The sequence below is a fragment of the Myxine glutinosa genome (assembly GCF_964187855.1).
Source record: "Myxine glutinosa chromosome 12 unlocalized genomic scaffold, kmMyxGlut1.1 SUPER_12_unloc_2, whole genome shotgun sequence".
Classification (NCBI taxonomy): Eukaryota; Metazoa; Chordata; class Myxini; order Myxiniformes; family Myxinidae; genus Myxine; species Myxine glutinosa.
This window is the reverse complement of record NW_027616356.1, coordinates 860,690-880,208: the sequence shown is the minus strand read 5'-3', so window position 1 is coordinate 880,208 and position 19,519 is coordinate 860,690. Positions and strand designations below refer to the sequence as shown.

At 46.5% G+C, this 19,519-nt stretch overlaps 1 protein-coding gene across 1 annotated transcript in view; it reads left to right on the top strand.

Moving 5' to 3' along the window:
* Positions 1–19,519, top strand: part of LOC137437908 (uncharacterized) — a 51,337-nt gene that overhangs the window by 22,455 nt on the left and 9,363 nt on the right. The window contains exons 7-20 of the mRNA XM_078768653.1: positions 2,261–2,386; positions 4,579–4,650; positions 6,017–6,052; positions 6,374–6,433; positions 7,007–7,051; positions 12,118–12,153; positions 12,558–12,593; positions 12,963–13,019; positions 13,102–13,173; positions 13,871–13,942; positions 16,973–17,008; positions 17,347–17,427; positions 17,551–17,604; positions 18,808–18,861. Of these exons, the coding sequence (XP_078624779.1) occupies positions 2,291–2,386; positions 4,579–4,650; positions 6,017–6,052; positions 6,374–6,433; positions 7,007–7,051; positions 12,118–12,153; positions 12,558–12,593; positions 12,963–13,019; positions 13,102–13,173; positions 13,871–13,942; positions 16,973–17,008; positions 17,347–17,427; positions 17,551–17,604; positions 18,808–18,861 (807 nt within the window). The 5' untranslated portion in view covers positions 2,261–2,290. The remainder of the gene's footprint in view (positions 1–2,260; positions 2,387–4,578; positions 4,651–6,016; positions 6,053–6,373; positions 6,434–7,006; positions 7,052–12,117; positions 12,154–12,557; positions 12,594–12,962; positions 13,020–13,101; positions 13,174–13,870; positions 13,943–16,972; positions 17,009–17,346; positions 17,428–17,550; positions 17,605–18,807; positions 18,862–19,519) is intronic.

Here is a 19,519-nt window from a genome sequence, read left to right as displayed (position 1 = left end):
TAACAATATATTCAATCACACAGCCATGCAATCTCCATAGACAAACATTGGCAGTAGAATGGGCCGTACTGAAGAGCTCAGTGACTTGCAACGTGGCAACGTCATAGGATACCACCTTTCCAACAGGTCAGTTCGTCAAATTTCTGCCCTGCTGGAGCTGCCCTGGTCCACTGTAAGTGCTGTTATTGTGAAGTGGAAACGTCTTGGAGCAACAACAGCTCAGCCACAAAGTGGTAGGCCACACAAGCTCACAGAACGGGACTGCAGAGTGCTGAAGCGCATAAAATTGTCTGTCCTCGGTTGCAACACTCACTACCGAGTTCCAAACTGCCTCTGGAAGCAATGTCAGCACAATAACTGTTCGTCCAGAGCTTCATGAAATGGGTTTCCAGGGCCGAGCAGCCGCACACAAGCCTAAGATCACCATGCGCAATGCCAAGCGTCGGCTGGAGTGGTGTAAAGCTTGCCGCGATTGGTCTCTAGAACAGTGGAAACGCGTTCTCTGGAGTGATGAATCACGTTTCACCATCTGGCAGTCCGATGGACGAATCTGGGTTTGGCAGATGCCAGGAGAATGCTAACCTGCCAACTGTAACGTTTGGTGGAGGAGGAATAATGGTCTGGGGCTGTTTTTCATGGTGCGGGCTAGGCCCCTTAGTTCCAGTGAAGGGAAATCTTAACGCTACAGCATACAATGACTTTCCAGACCAATGTGTGCTTCCAACTTTGTGGCCACAGTTTGGAGAAGGCCCTGTCCTGTTTCAGCATGACAATGCCCCCATGCAGAAAGCAAAGTCCATACAGAAACGGTTTGTTGAGATCGGTGTGGAAGAACTTGACTGGCCTGCACAGAGCCCTGAACTCAACCCCATCGAACACCTTTGGGATGAATTGGAAGGCCGACTGCGTGCCAGGCCTAATCGCCCAACTTCAGTGCTGGTCCTCACTAATGCTCTTGTGGCTGAATGGAAGCAAATCCCCGCAGCAATGTTCCAACATCTAGTGGAAAGCCTTCCCAGAAGAGTGGAGGCTGTTATAGCAGCAAAGTGGGGACCAACTCCATATTAATGCCCATGATTTTGGGATGAAATGTTCGATGTTTGGGTGTCCACATACTTTTGGTCAAGTAGGGTATATCATCAGCTGCATTAACAGAAACCGTGTGCCTGTCTTCCTCTCCACTTTCTCGTGCTGCAAAAAAGTGCCTGTACCACCTTTGTGTTACCATGCGGCATCCTTACGTGTGCAAAGATAGGTTTGGATCACGACGGTTAGGGATGCGACCTCCGGGGTCTCCCCCTTTCCCACAATGGGTCACCATGTATGCCCTGTAAAACGGACTGGTGATATCTCTTGGAGAACTGTACATATGATTTTACCTCCCAATGTTTTATTGCACCGTTTTAGTGTTTTAAATCCTGATTCATGCCCCTTTTGTATGGCCTTTGAAGATTTACATCACACTTATGTCGACTGTGCAAGGCTGACCCCACTTTTTATTTTGCTGTCACAATTGTGCTGCCATATGAATGTTTCTTTTTCTTTACGTATGTTTATTTTTGGTTTGTCGTTAAATCCCAAAAATGCTGCCGTATCTGTACTCACCAATATTTTAATAGCCAAAGGGAAACTAGCAATTTTTTTTTCCACTGATATACTCAGCTCATAAATATGTCTCTCGCTCGATAACTAGAACCAGAAAGCCCCTCCCTCTAGAAACTACTTGTAAGTACAAAATGATTATATATCCAAATGCAGCCAGAAACTGCTCGTTACTGTGTACCCATCCCCTTGATTTCTTGACCTCCCAACCCCTTATCACAAAATCCTGGGGCCGGCCCGATACAGCACCCCTTTACATCATCTCGGCAGATATGAGCATATTGTCAAAGCTCCTTTGATTGCAATTTGCCAAACACAAAGAGGGAAAATGTTTCCATCTCTTGTCTCATGTTTCAGGATAGAAACTTGCTGCTAATTTAAGGTGGCTTCTTCATCTTCCATTCAGTCTCAAGCCGTAGCACATTTAAATCACATAAGGTGGAATGTTTGGAACAAACATGGACAAATACAAGGACAAGGACTTGTCTGAAAAGCTCAAATTTGCAAATCCCCTTTGGACTTTTGAATTTTATTTCTATTCATAAATATTAATTTTTATTATTTCCATTTTTATTTATTTTTATAATTGAGTTGATTATTTTTCATATTTTTCTGAATGTGTGTGTGTGTATATGTCTTTGTGTGTGTGCATATACAGGGTCACATTGGACCTCCAGGTGATCATGGAATGCAGGGACCACAAGGTATAGCAGGTAGACCTGGTCCACCTGGTCTGCGTGGAGAGGTTGGGTTGCCTGGCCCGCTGGGCAGTCCTGGTCAGAGGGTAAGTTATAACAAAACTGACACTGACCTCAGAACTTTTGCCATTGCCCGAATTGCTTCCCTTTCTAGCTATCACACAATGAGTAGGTTTTCGAGGCAATGTTGCTTGTATTTGATGAACTAGGGCATTGCCCGTACGTGGGTGCCCGTTCCTTGCCAATGCCCGTACTATATATATATCTAAAATTATATCCCCCCCCCCTCTATTTACATGAAATGGTTTGGTTCATGAAATGTTTTGGTCCATTCGCAACGCCAAAGCGAACGGCGAACGCTTTACATGAAATGGTTTGGTTCATGAAATGTTTTGGTCCATTCGCAACGCCAAAGCGAACGGCGAACGGCTTGCGAGTACAGTGACAATCCCCCCCACCCCCCTCTATTTACATGAAATGGTTTTCATTAGTTTTAAAACATAGTTTAACGCCAACATAGCGGCAACATAGTTTGCCAACGTGAAATAGAGTCTGATCGCCACGTTCGGCACACGTGATAGCTCGCTGCTCTCTGATTGGTTGAAGCGTTTTTTGGACATAGCTCGGTAAGTACTTCTCCGATTAATTTAAAACCTTGAAAAGGCACATCCTCGGGTCCCTAGCAATATACCTGGCAAGTTTCAAGTATATCGGACCGGTAGTTGTCGAGAAACAGCGGTCACAGACAAACAAACGTACAAACAGAGATTACTGGAATTATAGATAGACTAGGGCATTGCCCGTACGTGGGTGCCCGTTCCTTGCCAAAAAAAAAAAAAACGCTACCCGTACGCTCTACCCCGCCCGTACGCCCGTAAACAAAAAAAACAACGCTCTTCGCTTCCGCCCTTCGCTCTGACTGAATTGGGAGAAATAATGCGCATAAGAAATCGAATTACGTACCGTAATGGCGGTCAGCTCGTAACGCGCTCAGCTCCGCTCGTCTCACATCGGCCACGCCTACGCAACAAAGCGTTCTGTGATTGGCTGCCGGAAGTTCGCAAATCGTCGCAGTTACGATGAATCGTTTTAATTTAATCGCAGTTTGAATTCGTTTTAAAACATAGTTTAACGGCAACATAGTTTTCCAACGTGAAATAAATGAATACGCTGTCAAATGTGCCGTCCGAGGTAGAGTCTGATCGCCACGTTCGGCACACGTGATAGCTCGCTGCTCTCTGATTGGTTGAAGCGTTTTTTGGACATAGCTCGGTAAGTACTTGTCCGATTAATTTCAAACCTTGAAAAGGCACATCCTCGGGTCCCCAGCAATATACCTGGCAAGTTAAAAGTATATCGGACCCGTGGTTGTCGAGAAACAGCGGTCACAGACAAACGTACAAACGTACAGAGATTACTGGAATTATAGATAGACTAGGGCATTGCCCGTACTATATCTATATCTAAAATTATATCCCCCCCCCCTCTATTTACATGAAATGGTTTGGTCCAAAGCGAACGGCTTGCGAGTACGGTGACAATCCCCCCCCTCTATTTACATGCAATGGTTTGGTCCAAAGCGAACGGCTTCCGGAGTTTGGTAAAGAAATCGCCATCGCGTGCACAAACGCGCAGGAAAGCGAATGAATCGCAAATTCGGTTTTATTCGTTTTAAAACATAGTTTAACGCCAACATAGTTTGCAAACGTGAAATAAATGAATACGCTCTCAAATGTGCCATCCGAGGCAGAGTGTGTCCTCCACGTTCGGCACACGCGATCGTTCGCTGCTCTCTGATTGGTTGAATCGTTTTTTGGACATAGCTCGGTAAGTAATTGTCCGATTAATATGAAACCTTGAAAAGGCACATCCTCGGGTCCCCAGCAATATACCTGGCAAGTTAAAAGTATATCGGACCCGTGGTTGTCGAGAAACAGCGGTCACAGACAAACAGACGTACAGACGTACAGACGTACAAACGTACAGAGATTACTGGAATTATAGATAGATGATTCAAGGAACCATTCTGACAGAGACTAAAATGGATGAGGGTATGAGTACCTCAGCACCACACCTTGAGCTTAATCATCTTTGTCAGAGTTTCCATGACACCCATTGGCTCTCCAATAATCTCATACTTGAATATAATAATATGAGTACCGATTATTAATCTGTTTTTACAAGCCTGGAAAATGCTCGCACAAACATGAACCTTGCTGTGTTATTGAGTCCTCTTAACAGTCATGTGCCATCATGCATGTTGTGTTCATACATTTAGGGGCTCGTTGGTCCACCAGGAAGACATGGAGACCCTGGAACTTCTGGACCTCAAGGCCTAATGGGACCTCCGGTTGGTGCACGTGATGCTGAGAGATTTGCGTTTGATTGCCTAAAGAAAGAAAATATTACACTGAAGAATTATCTTTGTGATGAAAAATGACTGTTGTGTTCATTATTTATTCATATCAAGATAATCGTTTACTTTTAAAAGCTTGCTCCTTGTATCATCCCCTGAAACTCCACCTACCAGCCATGCCATTGCCCCACTCCAACGTATTATGAATGTGCAGTTGGTATCTGTGCACCTCGCCTGTCTGTGTACCTCGCATGTCTGTGCACCGCGCCTGTCTGTGCACCGCGCCTGTCTGTGCACCGCGCCTGTCTGTGCACTGCGCCTGTCTGTGCACCTCGCCTCTCTGTGCACCTCGCCTGTCTGTGCACCTCGCCTGTCTGTGCACCCCGCCTGTCTGTGCAACCCGCCTGTCTGTGCACCGTGCCTGTCTGTGCACCTCGTCTGTCTGTGCACCGTGCCTGTCTGTGTACCTCGCCTGTCTGTGCACCGCGCCTGTCTGTGCACCTCGCCTGTCTGTGCACCTCGCCTGTCTGTGCACCTCGTCTGTCTGTGCACCGTGCCTGTCTGTGCACCTCGTCTGTCTGTGCATCTCGCCTGTCTGTGTACCTCGCCTGTCTGTGCACCGCGCCTGTCTGTGCACCTCGCCTGTCTGTGCACCTCGCCTGTCTGTGCACCCCGCCTGTCTGTGCAACCCGCCTGTCTGTGCACCTCGCCTGTCTGTGCACCTCGCCTGTCTGTGCACCTCGCCTGTCTGTGCAACCCGCCTGTCTGTGCAACCCGCCTGTCTGTGCAACCCGCTTGTCTGTGCAACCCGCTTGTCTGTGCACCGCGCCTGTCTGTGCAACCCGCCTGTCTGTGCAACCCGCTTGTCTGTGCAACCCGCCTGTCTGTGCAACCCGCCTGTCTGTGCACCCCGCTTGTCTGTGCAACCCGCCAGTCTGTGCAACCCGCCTGTCTGTGCACCCCGCCTGTCTGTGCACCCCGCCTGTCTGTGCACCCCGCCTGTCTGTGCAACCCGCTTGTCTGTGCAACCCGCCTGTCTGTGCACCCCGCCTGTCTGTGCAACCCGCCTGTCTGTGCAACCCGCCTGTCTGTGCAACCCGCCTGTCTGTGCACCTGCTTGTCTGTATACCACCTGTGAAAATCCCACATGCCATTCATGACCCCACCTCTCAATATCAAATGAGCATGTCCTGTTGCTTTTCCCAGAACAGCTGATAATAAAGTGCTGACTCCAGTTTGTGCTTGTTCCATTTTTGTGCAAAGTTTGTTGTTTTAGATTCTTTCAATTACAAACTGCTCCCTGATCATGAGTCCAGTTTGTTTGAATAATTTGTGGTGACTCTCTTGTCTTTGCGCGCAGGGGCCTGTGGGACCTCCAGGAGAAAAGGGCCAAAGAGTGAGTGAAGAGATGTTCTTCTCATATCTATTTTTATTTTGCCATTGATGGAGGTGATTTTACCCGATATTTACAATAATGCCAATTCTATGGGCAATGAATCATTTCCTCTATTCAAATCCAACTGACTTATGTGTGACATTGCTCTACATCATGGAAATGTCCAAATGCCTGTGCTCAACAGCTTATTCATGATCAGTATAAATCTAATTTTGACAAATCTCAAACTGATAACTGAAAATAAGTGTTGCCTTCACCTTATTGTGTTAACTTTCAGTCGTTGATATTAATGCTGTCACATGGTGTGCCGTCGCCTTTCAGGGTCCACCAGGTGTTGGCAAGTCGGGTCCAAAAGGAGAGTCAGGGCTGGAAGGACTGCCAGTGGGTGGATCTTATCACATGTCACGTGTTTAATGTCATGTGTTGTCGTTTAATGTCATGTAATGTGTCGTGTAAACACCCTTATCATGTTCCATAAAAGCCCGTATCGTGTTATGGACCCTTTGGGTGGTCGTGACCCCCTCCTCCTCATCTTCCCACCACATTGTTTAACATCGACATTTCCTACACCTGGCTCATATAAATGAATGGCTGAACTCCATTTACATTATTCCATTACCAATCCTGCTCTAAATCAGGTGTTTATTCACGTACCCTGTCCAAATGTTCTTTCCTCCTGCGTTTACCTCCCTCGTCATGAAACAGATTATCACAAATATTTATCATTGAGGACCCATGGTTGTACCTTGTGTCGTTAGGGTATACTATGTTGGTATCATATAGTGAGGGTGTACCATGAAGGGACTTTGTAGTAAGGGTACACCTTTAAACTCCTTAATTAATATTAATTTCCTTAATTATTTAATTTTTCTAATTAATTTAAATTTAAATTTCCTTAATTACATTCCTTAATTTCTTAATTCCGCAAAGGTCTGACATACTTTTTGCTTCCAGGGGGAAGATGGCAGAGCTGGACCAATGGGTCCAAAAGGCCCTATGGTAAGGATGGATTTTATTTTTACTTTGGCATTGCCTTGCTTCTTCGACATTTAAATCTGTTTTATTTATTTATTTTAAGGCTCGTGGAAGAGCTAAAAAACAGAATGGATCAGGATGCAACGGGCAAAAGGAACAGCGGAGAGAGGTGGGAAACACCAACAGCAGAGCCGAAGGCCAGGACATAGGGAGCAAACAAACAGTGGGTGTAGGGAGGAATGGTGGGGCAAGAGAGGATGCATGGGGTCGACAACATGGACACAGAAGGGATCTCTCAGGAGGAATGAATGAATGATCGTTTTAAGGCCATTTTCCCCGCTAGAGCGGGGGTTAGCCTTGCGGGCCCCATGACAATCATGGTTCCCTGTTTGAGGCAATGTTTTTATGGCCGGATGCCCTTCCTGACGCCAACCCTTGGTCACGCTCTTACGATGCGCAGGGATACGGTGTACCTATTCTAAGCCGGGGTACACACCGGGATCATTCATCCCAGCAAGCTGGTACTCAATTTGCCGACCTCGGAAGGATGAGAGGCTGAGTCAACCCCCCTGGCGTTAATTCAGCGATCGACCGGGATTCGAACCCAGGATCCTAGGATCCCAAGCCGGCACCCTAACCGCTAAGCCAACACCAGGCTTGGACACCAGACAAACCAGACACCAGACAAATCTGGTGTCAACACCAGACAAATGTAAATTTGGTAGGAGGGATTGGGGTGGGCGGGAGGGGTAACAAGGGTGGAAGAGATCATGGTTTTGGATTGGGGATGATCTGAGTTGGTGGTGAACAGCTATCTTGAAGATCTGGAAAGTAGAATGAGATTGAAGAGGATGGGGAAGTTGGTTTCAGAGGTGGGAACAAAAGAGGAACAAATGAGTGGAGGTGAGCAGTGGTCCTGAATTTACATAGTTTTACCAGAAGGGGGTTAATGGTGGACTGTGTGAGCCCTGCGGAAGCCGGGGGGCGTGGGTGGGAGGGAAGGACCATGCACGGAAAGAGCAGAGGGTGCAAGACCAGAATGGAGGAGCTAGAAGACAGAAAGACCACCAGCCTGTCTGTGATGGTTGAAGTGACAGGCTCATAGGCTCGGCTTCATCGTGGGAGATTCGAATGATCTTGAAGGCCTTGGTTTCCATGGTGTCAGGCTGAGCAAGGTTTGAGGCAGGGGTGCCAGACCAGAGAGGAGAGCAGTACTCCATCAAGCTGTGGATGAAAGCCTTGTGGGTGGATCGGTGTTCAGGTGTGGCAAGGAAGAACTTTGTATGATGGAGGATGCCCAGTCAGCGGCTGGCTTTGGAGGACAACTTAGAATTATGGTTTGTCCAAGAAACACCATGGCTAATAGTGAGACCGAGGAGTTTGAATGACTGAACTTCCTTAAATTGTTAAGAAAGTAGATGTAGGGATTTGCCAGATGGTCCCTTCTGAGAGGGATAGTGAGAGTGTGGGATTTGTCAGGATTGAAAGACATATTCCAAGTGTTTGATCAGCTTGTGATTTTTTTTGAAGGTCTGAAGAGAGGGAAGAGGCTGCAAAATGATTTGAAATGAAGTGTACTAAATGGTTCTTCTGTGTATGCGTTTTGTTTTTGGTATTTCAGGATTTTAGTGTTTTATTTTTTACAAAAAATGTATTTGGTATTTTTTTACAATTTTTACTTAATATAAGTAAATTAGGAAGTAAAACCTCAAAGACCTCAAAGTCCTCAAAGACCTCAAAGGTTGGAACGACCTCAAAGAATACATTAATAGAGATAATTGCATTTTGCTTTTGTTTTTTTAGAAAAATAACCTGCCTGACTAATCCTGGGTCAAATATGACCCATGAATGCGTTCTTGTGCTTTATTGAATCAGCGCATATCAGAGTTAAGGGGTCAGTTTTTGCTTTATTTTATGTAGTGCAGTGATGCTGGTGGATTTCCAAGCAGATGGAAGTTGATCTATCGCAAATGAAAGGGTGAAAAGGGCAAAGAGAGGATGGGAAAGAGCAATAGAGCAGGTTTTAAGGACACATGAGCTGATCCAGTGGCAGAGTCAGTCGAAAGTTGAAAGACCTTCTCTACCTTGTCAGGTGCAAAAGACACAGGAGCAGTTGGGTATGACAGGCAAGGATGCGTACCAAGAGTGAGGGGTTGGGGGACACAATATATGGAAGCAAACACAGAATTGAGGACTAGCGGAGTCGGCTATGGTGCCATTTGAAGTGAAGGAAGGGGAGTATACACCAGAAGCAGTTGTAAAAAGGCACTGCCCGGTTTTAGAGGAGGGAGACAAGTTTGAAAAAATAATTATTGAGGTTGGACAGATATTGTTTCCTGCCTCTCCTGGGAGTGGCCACACACTTGTTGCGGGCCTTTTGGAATGCACAGAAATTGCCTTCGGTCAGGTTAGCCTTCCAGGAAGAGAAGGCAAGTTGTTTCAGTGCATCTCCCTCACCACAGGATTCAGTGTAACATGGGCGAGAAGGATAGTATAAGTGAAGACGAGATGGGATGAATCTGTGCATGAGAGAGAGCAGGTTTCTGTGGAAGAACTCCCTGGCTGAGTTAACATCAGGGACAGTATGGGAGGCCAGTCCTAAAGAGAGGTGGCTGCTTGCAGTGCCTGCCAATCTGCTTGAGTGAATGCCAGACTCGCCGGCATTGAGGCAGCTATCTGAGAATAGCCAGATAGATGTTCACTTTCACAAGCATATGATCACATTAACCAATTGCATCTGAGGAACAGCAGGAGATATTTGCAGGAATGTTAGTCATCACAAAGTTCAGAAGGGAGGATTTGCCATTTGGAGTGATCCGGTTTGGAAAGTTCACAGATTGAGTCAGCCCTATGGAGTCATTGAAGTTATTTGCTGATGTGCCATGGCTGGTTAGAAAGGTCGCAACACCCAGCCAAGTTTCATAGTGACACTTGAAAAGCCACATATGAGGAAGAGAGAGTTGTGATGAGTGGTTAGAAGTTTGTCCATGTTGTCCTCCGAGAGAGATGTAGATGGAGCCCTCATTGTTGGGAAGACTGTACACACACAGATGAACAAAAGGAGGGAGTTGAGGGGAGGTCGCAGCCAGAGGTACTCCTGGGGGTTGGGAGGTATAAAATCAGTACATGGACAGTGAGAAATTGAGTTATTGATGTAAAGTGCAACTCTGTACCTGGGGCGTGGTTCAGGCCTATCAAATTGGAGGAGACAATAAACGGGACGAGATACTAACGCCCCCTTTACACAGCACGGAGATCGTTGGGTGACCATTGAGCGATCAAAAATTGGCCCGATCTCTCAACGATCTCCTAAGCCTCGAAAAAGCCGTTTCTGTGTAAATGTTTGGGAGATCCTTGTGCGCTCGTTGTGCGATCAAAAATTCAATTTTCCCCAATGCTGCACTTCTCATCACCGTGGCAATCTCTCCCCAATCTCTCAACAAATGCTCAACAATCTCTCAAGCAGAAATTGATCGCCCAATGATCTCTCAGCAATCTCTGCCCCGGTCTTTCAATGAACTCTATTGGTCTTTGATCGAACGCTCAGCGATCCCTCACTGATCACTCAGCCATCTCTACCTTCGGGTTGGAAAAATTTGGCGTTCATTGAAAGATTGCTGAGAGATCACTGGGAGATCGATGAGATCGTTGAGCGCTCCTTGAGCGTTCGTTGAGCGTTCGTTGAGAGATCGCTTCCCTTGGCGATCGTTGAGAGATTGTTTTGGACCGAGTCAAAACTTTGAGGAGACAGTGGCGACCGTGGAGATCACTGGAAGATCATTGAGAGATCTTGGCGATCGCTGGGCGCTCATTGACATTTTTTCATCGTTCAACGATCTCTCAACGATCGCCACCCCTGTGTAAAGGGGGTATAAGGAGTCGGGGACTTCCTGTGGGAGGAAGGATTCTGTTAAACAGATGAGGTCTGGTTTATCGGCAGGGGTTTCGATTGAGAGATGTGAGGTAAGAGTCGAGACCTCAGATGTTTGAGGCCCATACAGTTAGAGATAGTGTGGGGAGGAGGCATTATGATGGTGCTAGATGGGGGTTTTGAAAGCCTTGCAGGGAAAGTTGAAGCTTTGAGGGTGTGAGGTGCCGTTGAGGGTTTGAGCACGTGGGGATGCGGGGAAGCTTTGAGATTGTGGGGTGCCGGTAAGGGTTTGAGGGTGTGGGGTGCCAGTGAAGCTTTGAGGGTGTGGGGTGCTGGTGAGGGTTTGAGCATGTGGGGTGCGGGGAAGCTTTGAGATTGTGGGGTGCCGGTGAGAGTTTGAGGGTGTGGGGTGCCGGTGAGGGTTTGAGGATGTGGGGTGCCGGTGAGGGTTTGAGGGTGTGGGGTGAGGGTTTGAGGGTGTGGGGTGCCGGTGAGGGTTTGAGCATGTAAGGTGCGGGGAAGCTTTGAGATTGTGGGGTGCCGGTGAGGGTTTGAGCATGTGGGGTGCCGGTGAAGCTTTGAGGGTGTGAGGTGACGGTGAGGATTTGAGTGCGTGGGGTGCGGGGAAGCTTTGAGATTGTGGGGTGCCGGTGAGGGTTTGAGGATGTGGGGTGCCACTGAAGCTTTGAGGGTGTGGGGTGCCGGTGAGGATTTGAGGTGCCAGTGAGGGTTTGAGCGCGTGGAGTGCCAGTGAAGCTTTGAGGGTGTGAAGTGCTGATGAGGGTTTGAGGGTGTAAGGTGCCGGTGAGGGTTTGAGCGTGTGGAGTGGAGGGGGGGTGGAGACGGGGGGGGGGGGGGGAAGGATTGAGTGTGTGGGCTGTATTAATTTATAGGTGATGTCTGCAGCAGGTTGCATGCTATGGGGCATTATCTTTTGATGTGTGAGCTGGCTGTCTCATCTCCACAAATATTTGGCCATTGAAGCATCGTTGGTGTTTTTCATAGGAAAGAGCTAAAGTGGTATCCTGGTCAAATGCCTAATTCCTTGTTTGTGTCGGACATAGTATGGACCTTTGAGCACGTGACTTCATTCCTGACATCCTGACCGGACCGGACCATCCTGACCGGAGGTCTTATAATGTATTATTTGTTATCATGGAAGATCAGATAATACCTAACATTGTCCACTTTGACCTTTATTCTCCGTGACCTTTTTCAGGGACTGGCAGGGCCACCAGGGGAGAAAGGAAGTGAGGTAAAATGGCCTATTTTTGAAATGTACAGTCTTCCGCCCCATTGTTTATCTGCTTACAAATACAGCAAATTGAAGCTCGCTTGGGGACTATTTGGACTTTGTCAAGGTGTGGTGCCATGTATTGTTGCGTGTGACAGGTCATGCATAAGGATGGTACATGAGAATGTAGTTTGAGGGTGCTGTGTAAGCATGGTACAAGTGAAAGGAGTGTGAGGATGTGGTACGTGACTTTTGCATGAGGATTTTGTGTATAGATTGTATGAGATGGCAGTTTGTAAGGACTGATGTGTGAGTGGTGAGCGGGAGTGGTTCACGCGGACAAAGTGAGATGTCACTTTGGGAATGTGCCATGTGAAGTATGTATCAAATAGTCTTTCTTTGCTTTCTGTGTTGTCCATGCACAGGGAGATCCAGGAAGCATTGGCAAGAAAGGAGACAAGGTGATGCATCACATGCTCTATAGTCCATATGGATTGATCATAAATGTAAAAACAACTGTAGATGTCTTTTTGATAGCTGGGAACAGAACCATGTTTTATCAAACTGATGATGAAAACTGCAAGGTGATGAAAACCGGAAGCAACGGGTATCTCATCAGTTTTAAGTCTCGTATGTTTTTCGTAAGGCCTGCAATATTTCACTGAAATGCAGAACTATAAGCAGCACTGACGAGCAAGCGATTGACTTTTACCACAGGTGCTCTGAAAACGGCCGCCATGAATTATGATCAGACATTAGCACGTTTGAGGGTGTGCGTGCGTGCTCACACGTTAACAGGCCTCTGTGATGTGTGCACATGTGTATTTCAGGGTGAAGGGATTGTCATGACGGGACCTCCAGGGCAAAAAGGCAGCAATGGAGAGAGGGTACTGAACGGACACATTAAAAAAGCGGCTCTTCTTCCAACATTCCTTGTCATAAACCTGTTGTTCATTCATTCCTTCGCAGGGGGAGGTGGGATTTCCAGGGGAAGATGGACAAAAGGGAAATAAAGGACAACCCGGACCTCGAGGAGACAAGGTAACATTCACAGCATCTCCGCTCATTTACTGCTGTAAAACCTCAAACTGAAGGTTGAAGTCCAGAAATGGAGTTGCATCCTTCCTTCATTGTGTTACGTCTAAATAATTGGTCCATTTGCTTGGATAGTCTCCAATGGTTCTTGGGGTGGAGGAGAGACCTTCTGCTGATGTGGGTGTGAGATACCATGTTATCATTGGCCATGAGATATTCCTTTGCCTTGGCGAGACAAATGTAACGCCGTTATTTCAGAAAGGATCCAGAGAGGAATTGGGAACTACAGACCTGTTAGTTTAACTTCAGTTGTAAGGAAGATGTTGTTTGGAGACGATAATTATGGTTCAGATGGGGAACCATTTAAATAAGTTCATATTAATCAGCATAAGGTAGTCAGCACGGGCTTACCAAAGGGAGGTCTTGTTTAACAAATTTATTGGTTCCCCATCATGTTTAACAATTTGAAACCCGATACAGCTCTTCTACTGGATGGTCTGCAAGAATCGCTCAATCTCAGATTTTTCTATTTTGGATCAGGGGGCTCCCAGGGGGTTCCCCCAAATCGGAAGAGGTCTGAACTACAACCTCAAGAGATGACAGTCAGCCCATTTGGGGCTATTGTTTTTCCTTGTTAGATCTCATTTGGTGGTCCGAAGATGTTGGCCCATTCATTGTCCTTATCACACATCTCTCACCACAGGGAGACTTTGGAGACACAGGGGAAGATGGGAAGATGGGCCTTCCAGGACCAAGAGGACCTCCAGGACAAAAGGTGATGCATTTAAATTTGCTGTTTAATTATTATTGATGAAAAATACCAGATTTTAAAATAATTTATATTAAAATTAAATAAAATACCTGGAGGACATTTGAAAGGAAAACTGTGCAGGGTGTTCATCGTTAAAGACCATGAACATTATCCACCTTGTATCGAACTGTTTCCATTCTTTACCTTATTATTGTGTACAAGTCTTTATCAGTAGGTGCATATAATATTGCTCCGCACTGTGGCCTGGTGCTGCTGCTTCCCATCTCGCCTACCTTGAGTGTCATGGCTTGCTTCTTGTTCGTCGCAGGCAGGGTTGTGGCCTCAAAGTCTTTTATTGGCTCTAGTTTATAGATCGAATTACTCCTCATGCCCTCTCACCTCTCCACCCAACACCTCGCTAATGCAGTCACACCACACCTAAGCAATGTGCTTCATGAATGGCCCGATTAAATGAAACGGCACCCGAGCGAAGAACACATTTCCTTCTCCCGCTCCTCCTTCGAAGAACACATTTCCTTCTCCCACTCCTCCTTCGAAGAACACATTTCCTTCTCCCGCTCCTCCTTCGAAGAACACATTTCCTTCTCCCGCTCCTCCTTCGAAGAACACATTTCCTTCTCCCGCTCCTCCTTCGAAGAACACATTTCCTTCTCCCGCTCCTCCTTCGAAGAACACATTTCCTTCTCCCGCTCCTCCTTCGAAGAACACGTTTCCTACCGGTCTCTTAAAACAAGTTTCTTTACCCAATTTTTGTCTCCCAAAGGAATTCCGAACAGCCTGAAATGGTTTGCACGTGCGAACAGAAGGGGTAACCAGGCTAACACGTTTCTTAAGGAATAACAGGTTTATTAAACACATGAGACAACACAAATGAAGAATCCCAGACAAAAGATAGACGGTCTCTCACACACAAAGATCCGAGACCTGAGGCAACACAAGCACTCAATCTCTCACACACAAAGAGAGAAGCCAGGCAAGGACTTGAAGAATACGTGGTAGGTAGATGTCCAGGTTGGACAGCATAGGGGAAGATCCCGGGAGAGCACGAGGGAGTCGACAGCCATGAGTGTGTCATCCTCAAAAGGACGACAGACAACCCTCTTTGGGCTGGCTCCCCTGCCTCTCACCTTGTTCCCTTTAGGCTGGTGTCACCCTCTGGGCTGGTTCCTCTGCTGCACACCTTTCTCAGCTTGACGCCGTGTAAACCAAGGCCTTCAAAATCATTGGAATCTCCCGTGTTGAAGTTGAGTCCATGGGCTGATCACTTCCCCATTGCAGACAGGTCGGTGGTCTCTGTCTTCTACCACCTCCTTTCTGGTCTTGCACCCTCTACTCTTTCTGTGCTTTGTCTTCCCTCCTCCTCCCCCATACTCCCAAGGTTTCTGCAGTGCACACGCTGTCCACCATCGACACATTAAATGAAACCCTTCCTGTGAAACTCCCAAAACCCAGAATTACTGCTCATCTCCATTAATCCATTCCTGTTCTTTCCCACCCGTGGAATCAACTACCCCACTCTTTAATGTCATTATTTTGTCCAGGTCTTCAAGACAGCTGTTCACCACCACCTCAGATCATCCCCTATCCAAAACCATGATCTTTTCTGCCTCCATTGTCTCTCCCAATCCCAAGCGTTTTTCCTTTCTGTGAGTTTGCGTCTGTACCCATCTTGTCCACCGGTGCACCCTCCCATACCCCCTTTCCTCCCCACTTCTCTTGTTAAGTCTCCCTCTATTTTGTCATTCAACACTGCTGTTGGAGTACGGCCCCTCTCCCTCTTTCTACTGTTCCTTTTGTTATGTTGATTCCTGTTACATTCAGTGTTCTAGCTCTTCCATGGGCCTTGACACAAAAACAGACGAAGCCCCTGAAGTCCTAACTAACTACGAAGCCCCAACTTGTCTGACTCCCTGCACCCTTTTTGCCAGTGTCCATGTGCAGCCTTTTATCCTTTCCCCCACGGCATCACCCAGTGCCTTTGAGTGTCTTTTGGTCATAGCCTGACACCAACCAATGAGGTAGCATGTTGCTGCCGCCATGGCGACGTCACATTGACGGGGTGTTGCCACCGATGCCGACCGAGCCAATGACGCACTACCTTGCAGGCCGCCAATGGCACCCTGTATGATCTTGTGATGGCCAGTGCCATGTCATCCTTACAATCGGAACGCAGATGTTGAAGGGGGGTTGTCAGCATGCACATGAACCACTGACACATCCAAACTGGCCCCTCTCCTTACTTTTCCTGGTGCCTTGCCTGGTTTTACAGGGAGGACAGGTATGAAGTACACTTTCCTACCTAAGTTTTTATGTCAACTATACCACCCTTCATGACATACATAAAACAGGACAACGTCACACGAATGGATCCCTGGTTACAGAAAATGTTCTAACCTACACGAACAAACAGACGATGCTAACCTCACATTCTAACTAATACATACGGCCTCCAAAGTAACACTATTACTCCTCATGCCCTCTCACCTCTCCACCCAACACCTGCCCCCCCCCCCCCCCATCATGTTACACACATTCTACCAGAATCCCTTATCTTATTACCCTCCCCAAGACTGATCTTCATGCTCATTTCCTTTCAATTAAACCCCATCTCATTTGGCAAGTGGAATTATCATCCTACGTTTGTTGTCTTGTGCAATATTCAAATCTATTGCCCCAGCACCACCTTGTGGTCTCTCTCTTCCCTACCTCTGATGTTTTCTACACCCGCTGAGACCCAGCTCTTCTCCCTTTCATCTGCAACTACTCTCTTTCCGTTGTGGTGCTTCCATATGATCCTGTTCTCCAATATTCCCTTCACCACACTTTGTGCTGTTGGCCTCTTTGTCCTCTGTTCTGCTCTTCCATGATCCTCGACACTTGGATAAAAAGCCCCTTCCATTAAATTCCTCTCCATGACTGTATGTTCCTAATTATATAATTAAAGATTTACAGCAGTAAATGGAATACCAAGAATGTGGCTCGAATTGCAAATTGATGTCGTGTACATTTTCCTCCCCTCCATGTGTACGACAGGGACACCCTGGTCATCCCGGGATAGCAGGCAAGCCGGTGAGTGTGGCGCATGATAATTACGGTAACTGTCTGTGACTGCTGGGCCGGCCACCCGAACTGCGTTGATTTACATCTACAAGAGGCTCAGATAAGTCGATGTTTCATATAATTAAAAGGGGAGTGGGTGAGAAGGACCAATGAGCCTTGAGGAGACACTGGATGTTAGTGTCATGTCACTCATGTGCATCGAGAAATCCCAACGTCAACGGGAAGTCCAGACACATTTCCTTTATTTATTTAAATCTCAAAGGCACCAAAAATGTGTGAAATTACAGAGTAAAATTAAAAATTTAATTACATTCGTCGTTCCACATTGTTTCGCTCTTGTTACGCAGGGTGAGCGTGGTACCGATGGATTAAACGGAACCGTGGGGCAGAAGGGTGCCCACGGCTACCCGGGATCCAAGGGGAGCATGGTGAGTATCAGGAAGCACCAGTGATATGGTGTGCATGTAGACACTGTATATTTTGTGTATGCACACTGAGCGTGCCATGTGCTCTTGCTCTCGTTACATTGTGAGCGACGTTTTGTTCCACAGGGTCCTCGTGGTCCAAAAGGAAAATGTGGAGATGATGGACTGAAAGGTGACATGGTGAGACTCCATTGATCCTCTATTGGTCTCCTGGTTTCTCAAGGAGCACTTTGATATACCCTTTACCTACTTTACCCCCGTGCTTTTAAATTTGGTATTGTCCTGACTCCTGAAAGTCTTTGGATTTTTCTCCAGCCTTGGATAGCCCACTTTTATCTGAACTTCCTCTATCACATCAATGTCCCATTGACTCAGCTGGGCTCCTCGTTCATTTTGCTCCTCAATTCAAAATCCCTTTACGGAATCACCTCATGTTCAAACCTTCACCTACGCAAGCACTCATGCCACCTTCATCGTTTTGTTGCAATTGCACCAAAAGCACGCACCAGTTTGCAGGACATTTGTTCTGCGTCAATAGGAACTGGGAACACGTGACCATTATTACCTCCACCACCGAAGGTCTGTTTGTTTGTGAACAAGATATCTCAAAAAATTGTAGACGGATTCAAACGAAATTTGGCAGAGAGGTGGTGTATGTGACAAGGAGGAAATGATTCGATTTTGGTGAAGATCCCGATTCGGATCCCGGTCGTAGATTTTTTAAAGTGATTCTTCACTTCACCATTTGGAGATCGGGCCAAAAACGACAAATAGCAGGATATCTCAAAAAGTTGTGGACGAGTTGTGACTAAACTTGGTGTACAAGTTGGTTAGGTGACAAGAACAAGTGGATTAGATGTTGGATCAGGTCCGAATCCAGATCCGACCTATCAGTGGATACAAAACATAAACTGTTCAGCTTGGCGGAGGTTAGCGCTCTACCGAGTGCCGTTCTAGTTTAATAGCAATGGTTTTCCAAGCTCAATGTTGTGAAATCAAAAAGCACCACGTTAATCAGTCTTCCAAGCTGAAAAGCAGGAAGCACCTTGTTCTTGATAGGATTATTATTAGTCTCCGACCCAGAGGGGGCTATAGGTTTGCTCTTCGTCCATCTGTCCCTCCATCCATCTTACCTGTGGTTTTCTGCACTTTTCCCCAAACCCTCTAACATATTAAACTGAAACTTGGTGGGGTCATGTATTGCAAAGCAATTCTCCCTCTTGTTATTATTGTTATATTTCCGTTGATATTTGTGAAATTGCTTGTGAAAAGACTGCTACAGCTTGCTATTCCCCTTATACCGGTCTCTTAATAAATATGTACGTTTAAATTTTGAAGAGAGCTGTCTTATTGAAGGCACACCCTTTATGTCATTTATTTCAGGGTAAACCAGGAATTTCAGGGCGGCCTGGTATTCCAGGAAAGAAAGGCATGACGGTAAGAGAAACTTTACTACTCTTTGTACCTGATGAGACGTTACAATCCGCTCGTTGTCATTTCGAGAAAAGAAAAACTCCAACAATAAACACAAGTAATGGCACCAATACTCCCCCAGGTGGTCGGTTCAAATTTAAGGACAGAAGTCAGTAAACATTAACGATTTGGATTCCAAGCTTCTTGACACCGAGCAAGTCTTCGGAGGATTAGCATGCTGCTGCCCCAGTTTTTAAACCCCAGTTGGCTCACTGATTAACTTCAGTGAGAGGTTTGAGGGTTATGTGCCTGGTCGTGGTCATTGTGATGCCAGTGCAGACCTTGTGGTTGGCTTTTTATTTCTTCAGGATAACTGCGGTATTACCTGCGGCACAGACAGTGCCGTGAAGAACATTCCGCAAACTATCTGCTTCCTATGCATTTACTTATTGACAGGATTTTATTACAGATAACTCGAGTGTAATGATATTATACAACCAGGAAGTGAGATGGATCCCTTCCAAATCTTTCCTGTGATTTGAAATTTTCCTCATGGAATCTGATACAAACCAGATCAGAATATTTCTCTCCTTTGTAATGCTTCAGGATGAACACCATTGAATACTAATAGGGTAGATTGAAACAGACAAACAGGGTAATCCGATGTTCGTCTTGAGCGTTC